This window comes from Narcine bancroftii, chromosome 2 (assembly GCF_036971445.1).
Source record: "Narcine bancroftii isolate sNarBan1 chromosome 2, sNarBan1.hap1, whole genome shotgun sequence".
Taxonomy (NCBI): domain Eukaryota; kingdom Metazoa; phylum Chordata; class Chondrichthyes; order Torpediniformes; family Narcinidae; genus Narcine; species Narcine bancroftii.
Window position 1 is genome coordinate 139,927,502 of NC_091470.1, and position 7,355 is coordinate 139,934,856.

Consider the following 7,355-nt stretch of genomic DNA (forward strand, 5'->3'; position numbering starts at 1 on the left):
GACGTCTGAGCAACGTCCCATTAAATCATTAGGGGATAAAGTCTCGAACCTGTTGGACTTTCCCCTGTAACTCAGTCCCTGACGTTCGGGCAACGTCCCAGTAAATCCTCTCTGCCCCCTTTCTATCTCATTGAGATCTTTCCTATTGTGCGGTGAACAAAACTGTATACAATACTTCAAAGCTGACGTTACCAAAGTCTTGCACAACTTTACCAAATCATCCTAACTCCTGGACTCTCCCTCTCTCCGACTTTCCTTCCCGTCTCTCTCTCTCTCTCTCTCTCTCTCTCTCTCTCTCTCTCTCTTTCTATCTCTCTTTCCTCCCCTACATCTCTCCCCTACATCTCTCCCCTTCTGTCTCTCTCTCTCTGTCGCTCTCTCACTCCCTCTAGTTTCTCTCTACATTTCTTCCCTCTACCTCTCCCCTTCTCTATCCTCCTGTCCCTCTCAATCTCTCCCCATTCACCTCCAAATGTCCCCATATCCCTCTTCCCTTCTCTTTGTCCCCATCGCTTTCTCTCACCAACTCCTCTTCTCTACATCTCTCCCCCTCTCTTTGTCTCGCCTGTCTCCCCATCTCTCACTCCTCTCCCCTTTCTCGTTCCATCTCCTCTCTCTCTCTCTCCAGTCCTCTCCTATTTTTCCTCTCCTCTCTCTTTCCATCCATCTCCCTCTCCACTTCTCTCTCCCTATCTCTGTCCCGTCTCTCTTTCCTATAATCCTCTTCCTTCTCTCTCTCTCCCCCACTCCATCTTTCTCCCTCCCCTCTTCTCCAACACCTCTCAGAATATTCGCAGTATCTCCTGTTCCCGGGGTCGGGGAAGACTATGGCGAGAAGGATCACAGGTTGAAAGGGAGCCCGAGGGGCTCCCCTCCATCACACATGGTGTGTGGGACGAAACAATAGAAGAAGGGTCCGGGGCCCATTCAACAGAAGGAGGGAAGGCGGGGTGCACGCACCGGAAAAGTTCCAAAGGGAAAAAGGCCCAGTTATAGGACACGGGGCTGGCGCATGGAGAGGAAGATGGGCCACATGTTCCACGCTCCATCCCTGACTCCATTTCCATTCCCACTCGGCCCTGAGCTCATGAGGTCCAGGGACAGGGGCGGGCTTTCCTTACCTACAACAATCAATTTGGTCCCGCCGCCGAAATAGGTTTCGGAGTATGTCCACAGCGAGTAGGAGACGCATAAGAACGCAGGCCGGTGCCTGACACCATTCTACGTAGACGGCACAGGCCCTTGCACCTGTTGCACTCGCAGGGGGCACAAAAGACTGCGGTCCGCAGATTTGTTTACAGATGGTAGTTTAAGGTCTGTGAACAATTGTCCAAGAAATAAAATATACCCAAGTCCCATTTTGTTCAGATAGAAAGTTTCTGAATACTTTATTGCCCAATTTTTCAATATCTTTCCAACGAGGAAGAAGAATGTCAGTTAAATTTAGAGGATCATTTTAAAAAATAACAGCATTGAACGCTTCACAGAAGGGCTTAATTTAGTTATCAAATTCTAATGACAAAATTACAGGGTCTCGGGAGTCAATTAAACCTTCCAGAGGAATCCTGGGAGGTTTCCACTGGACGAGTTAAAACCTCTTCAGTATGTGCACGTCATTCTTTGATCCGGTTTAAAGGGCTCATTGATCAAAAGACTAAATTGTCCAGTGGTTTCTTTTCCCTTAATGCTTCGCTCACTCACTCTTTCTCTAATCCCTGCCGTTGACGCCCTGGCTGAACGAGAAAGTCTATCTTTAATGCACCAAGGGGAGGGAGGGAGAGAGAGAGGGGGGAGAGAGAGAGAGAGAGAGAGAGAGAGAGAGAGAGAGAAAGAGAGAGAGAGAGAGAGTGAGAAAGAGAGAGAGAGAGGGGAGAGAGAGAGAGAGATTGGTTGTGAGAAGGAGAGAGAGAGGAAAAGAGAAAGAGTGGGAGAGAGATAGGGAAAGAGGGAAGGAGAGAGGGAGAGAGAAGGGAAGAGGTGTGAGAGAGGAGGAAATAGAGGGAGTGTGATAGAGAGGGAAGAAGATGGGAAGAGGGGGAGAGAGGAGAGAGTGGGAGAGAGGGGAAAGAGGGAGAGAGAGAGAGAGGAAGAGGGTAGAGAGAGAGGCGAGAGAGGGAGAGAGTGAGAAAGAGGGAGAGAGATGGGAGAGAGAGGGTGGGAAAGAGGGAGAGGGAGAAATAGAGAGAGGAAGAAAGAGAGAGCGCACACAACATAGGAGCAGAAAAAGGCCACTCAGCCCATCGAAGCTTCCCCCACCTTTCCGATCAGATCCATTCCCCCTCTCAGCCCCACTGCCCGGCCATCTACCCATAACCTCTGATACCCTCGCTAATCATGAACCTGCCGATCGCTGTCTCAAATGCTCCCAATGACCCAGCCACCACAACCGCCTGTGGCAAGAAATCCCACAATCCTCCGGGCTGAAGATACCCATCCCCGTCTCCGTCCCCTTCGATCCTGAAGTTGTGCCCACTTGTCCCCGACTCTCTCACCAGCGGGTTAGGGGGTGGATCAACATGTTGGAATCTACCCTGCCCACGCCTTTCAATGTTCGAAATGTTTCATTCTCCTAAATTCCAAGGGGGTTAGACCAAGAAACTTTAGAAGGGTCTTTGGCAACATCCCTCTTGGGAGGCTGGTCAGAAAGGTTCAGACGCTCAGTAGAGGGATGGCAATCAATTGATTCGACGTTGGCTAATCGGGATCAGATAGAGAGAGAGGCGGTGCCTGCTTCTCAGGCGAGAGGGCTGTGAGTCGTGGTGAGCCTCTGGGGTCAGTGCTGGGACCATTGTTGTTTGTCATCTGTATCAATGATCTGGATGATAACGTGGTCAATCGATCAGCATGTTTGCAGATTCGAGGCGTTTTGGACTGCGAGGAAGGCTTTGCGATCAAAGGGATCGAGTTTGATCAGAAAGTGACAGATGGAATTTAATGCAGACAAGCATGAGGTGATGCATTTTTTGGAAGGTTAAACCAAGGTGGGACCGTCCACGGTGGATGGTCGGGCACTGAGGAGTGCGATCGAACAAAGGGATCTGGGAAACACACAGACACAATTCCCTGAAAGTGGCGTCACAGGTGGACAGGGTCGTGGAGAGAGATTCTTGTCACATTGGCCTTCATAAATCACAGTACTGAGTCCAGGATATTCTGGTGAATTTCTACAAGTGTTCGGTGGGGCCAAATCTGGGGCATTGTCTGCAGCTTTGGTCACCGAACGATAAAAATGATCTCAATCAGATGGAAAGAGGGCAGAGATTTACTGGAATGTTGCCTGGACATCAGGGACTGAGTTACAGGGAAATTTTCACCAGGTTCGGGACTTTATCCCTAAAGATTTACTGGGACGTTGCCCATACGTCAGGTACTGAGTTACAGGGAAAGTTTCAACAGGTTCAGGACTTTATCTCCTGAAGATTTATTGGGGTGTTGCCTGGACATGAGGGACTGAATTACAAGGAAAGGTCCAACAGGTTCGGGAATTTATCCCTGAAGATTTATCCTCCTCTCTTCCACCTCGTCCCCATCTCTCTGCCCCCTCTCCTTCTCTTCCCCCTCTTTCCTTCTCTACCTCTTCCCTCCTATCTCACCCCATCTCTGTCCTACCAACTCTCTATTTTCAAACTCCCCAATCTATCTCCCTCGCTGTTCCCTCTTTATCCTACCCTCTCCCTTCCAGGTCTTCCTATGTCTATGTCTCTGCCTCTCTTACCCCACTCTTCACCCCTTCTCTTCTCCTCGTCTTTAATCTCTCTCTTTTTCTTTCCCCTCTCTCCTGTCCCTCCTCTCTCCTTTCTTTTCAACTCTCGATCCTCTCTCTTTCTCGTTCGATTCTCCCCATTTGTCTCTCTACCCCCCCTTTCCTCTCCTCTCCGACTCTCTCCCTCCATTTTGGGCCACTCTCTCTCCCCGACTTTCCCGTCTCTCTCGGTCTCCACTCTCCACCTTTACCTCACCCTCCCTCACTTACCCATTCCTCCTTTCTCCATTCTTTCTCTCCCCTCCTCCCTTCCTTTTCTCCCTTTTCTCCCTCTCTACCCTGACCGTCTCCCCCTCTCCCCGTTCGCCCCTCTTCTCTCTCAACCCCCCTCCGTCTTTGTCCTCTGCCGTTTCTCTCTCTCCTTCTACTGTTTCCTTCCCTCTCCAATCTCAACCTTTGCCCCTTTCACTCTATTCCCCCCTCCTTTGTCCCTGTCTCCCTCGGTTCCTTTCTCTCCTATCTCCCCCTCTCATCCGCTCTATTTCGCCCCCGCACGTTCCCTTTCGACCCCGTATCCCCCTGTTTCTCCTCTCTCCCCTCCCCGCTTTCTTCCCCCAAGCTCCCTCTCTCTCACTCGCTCACTTGCCCCATCACTTCCCTTCACACCGAAGGCCGCGTCGGTACCCACCTCCTTTTCCCGACCGAACCTCCCGCGGCTGCAGCCCCTGAGCGCCGCTGGCCCCTCAGGTCCGGCAGCGTCACCCCCACCCCCCCCACCTCCCCCGGACCCCGAGAGGACCAGACCCCGCTCGAGTCGCGGTTTCACTGACCTAATACCACCAATTTGGTCCCGCCGCCGAAATAGGCTTCATCGTAACACAGCGGTCGGTGTCCGTGTTAAAACAACCCCAATCCCCTCTCCATCGGCGCGATCTACCGCTCACGCCGTGGTTCTCTAAATTCCGCTCAGAATCTGTCTCCTTCAACTCTCTCCCCTCTCTCTTCTCCTCTCCTCTCATCCCTCTCACCCACAAACATATCCCCCTCTCACCCACAAACATCTCCCCCTACCCCCTCTCTCCCTCTCCACCCCTCCTTTCTCTATCTATTCCTTCTCCCCGTTTCCCTATCTCTCCCTCCTTCCCTCCTCTCTCACCTCTTCCCACTCTATCCTCTCCCTTGTCCTCTCTGAATTCCCCCTCCTCCCCGTCTCACCCTTCTGCCTCCTCTTTCTCTCCTCTCTCTCTCTCCCCATTCTCTATCATCTCTCCCCATCTACTCACTCTCCTCCTTTTGTCTCTGAAATTGTGCTCTTTTCCTGATCGATTGGTTGTCTATTTTATCCTTTTCTCTCATCCCTCCCCCCCCCCACCTCAGTCACCCACTTCCCCGGAGCACGCACTTCTCATTCAAACCATCTCCATTTTATCATTCCGAACTTACCCCCTCACTCAGAAACACACTTCTCCCTCCCATGTCTCTCCCCTCTCTCTCCCCCTCTCCCCTCTCTCTCCACCTCTCTCCCGCCCCCTCCCACTCTCTCGCACCCACTCTCCTACCACCCTCCTCCACCCCTCATCAATTTTTCTCCCCTTATCTCTCCATCTCTCTTCCCTTTCCCTCTCTTTCCCTCTACCGCTCTCGCAATCTTCTTCACCCCTTCCTTTCACCACTCCCTATCTCTCTCCCCACTCTCCCTCTCCACCCAACTCGCTCCCTCCCCTCATTCCTTCTGTCCCGCCCCACTGTTTTCACATTCCAAACCGCTCCCCTCTCTCTCCCTACCATATCTCGCTCGATTCCAACCATTCCCAGGGATCGCCCTTGGTCTGTCGACACTCACCGGCGTCCGAACATCTCCAGGACCTGCCGAGCTCGGCGTCTCCGGCGAACTCACTCACCTAACACCACCAGTCTGGTTCCGCCACCGAAATAGGCTTCTCTGTTGTTACACAGCGTTCGGGCACCGCATCCGAACCCGCCCCTCCCCCCTCTCCGTCTTCTAGACCCCAAGACAGCCGGAGATCGAGCGGAGACAACCCCAAGGGAATGATTTCTCCCAACCCACTCTGTTCTTCAATGCTTTCTCAGATACCTCTGTTCTCCAAAGCTCACCAAGATCACCCTTTCCTTCAAAACCCCGCCAACCTGCCAGATTCCTCGATCCGTCAACCCTCCCAAGATCCCTCTGCTCAAATACCTTCCCTCCGATCCATCTGCTTTACTCCCGTCCCCCAGATCCATCTACTCTACAACCATCCCCAAGATCACTCTACTCTGCAACACATCCCCAGATCCCTGTTCTACAACACTCCCCCAGATCCTTCTGCTCTACAACACACCGCCAGATCTCTCTGCTCTACAACACATCCCCAAATCCCCCTGTTCTACAACACTCTGCTTTACAACACTCCCCCAGATCCCTGTGCTCTACAACACTCCCCCAGATCCCTCTGCTCTACAACACTCCACCAGATCTCTCTGCTTTACAACACTCCCCCAGATCCCTCTGCTCCACGACACACGCCAAACCAACCTGCTCTACAACCCTCCCTCAGATCCCACTGCTCTACAACACACCGCCAGATCTCTCTGCTCTACAACACATCCCCAAATCCCCCTGTTCTACCACACTCTGCTTTACAACACTCCCCCAGATCCCTGTGCTCTACAACACTCCCCAGATCCCTCTGCTCTACAACACTCCACCAGATCTCTCTGCTTTACAACACTCCCCCAGATCCCTCTGCTCCACGACACACCCCAAACCAACCTGCTCTACAACCCTCCCTCAGATCCCACTGCTCTACAACACACCGCCAGACCTCTCTGCTCTACAACACATCCCCAAATCCCCCTGTTCTACAACACTCTGCTTTACAACACTCCCCCAGATCCCTGTGCTCTACAACACTCCCCCAGATCCCTCTGCTCTACAACACTCCACCAGATCCCTCTGCTTTACAACACTCCTCCAGATCCCTCTGCTCCACGACACACCCCAGACCAACCTGTTCTACAACACTTCCCCAGATCCCTCTGCTTCACAACACTCCCCCAGATCCCTCTGCTCTACGACACACCCCAGACCAACTTGTTCTACAACACATCGCCAGATACCTCTGCTCTACAACACACCCCCAGATCAACCTGTTCAACAACACTCTCCCAGATCCCTCTGTTGTACAACACTCCCGCAGATCCCTCTGCTCCACAACACTCCCCAGATCTCTCTATTCCACAACACTCTGCCTGGATCCATTTGCTCTACCAAACACACCCAGATCCCTCTGTTCTACAACACACCGCCTGATCCCTCTGCTCCACAACACAGCCCCAGATCCCTGTGTTCTACAACACTCCCCCAGTTACCTCTGCTCCACAACACAACCCAGACTAACCTGTTCTACAAAACTCCACTAGATCCCCCTGCTCTACAACACCCCCCCAGATCCATCTGTTCTACAACACTCCCCCGGATCCCTCTGCTTTGCAACACTCCCCCAGATCCCTCTGCTCTACAACACTCCCCAGATCTGTCTGCTCTACAACCCTACCTCAGATACCTCTGCTCTACAACACAGCCCCAGATCCCTCTGCTCTACAACACTCCCCCAGATCCCTCTGTTCTACAACACTCCCCCAGATCCCT

General features: G+C 52.5%; 1 gene segment (V, D, J or C); it reads right to left on the reverse strand.

Annotated features, from left to right (window-relative positions):
- The window catches only part of LOC138752947 (M1-specific T cell receptor beta chain-like), a 14,109-nt gene extending 8,162 nt beyond the window's left edge, over positions 1 to 5,947 (reverse strand). The window contains 2 exon segments of the C gene segment in view: positions 5,605 to 5,705; positions 5,904 to 5,947. Of these exon segments, the coding sequence occupies positions 5,605 to 5,705; positions 5,904 to 5,947 (145 nt within the window).
- Positions 5,948 to 7,355: the final 1,408 nt, after the last annotated feature.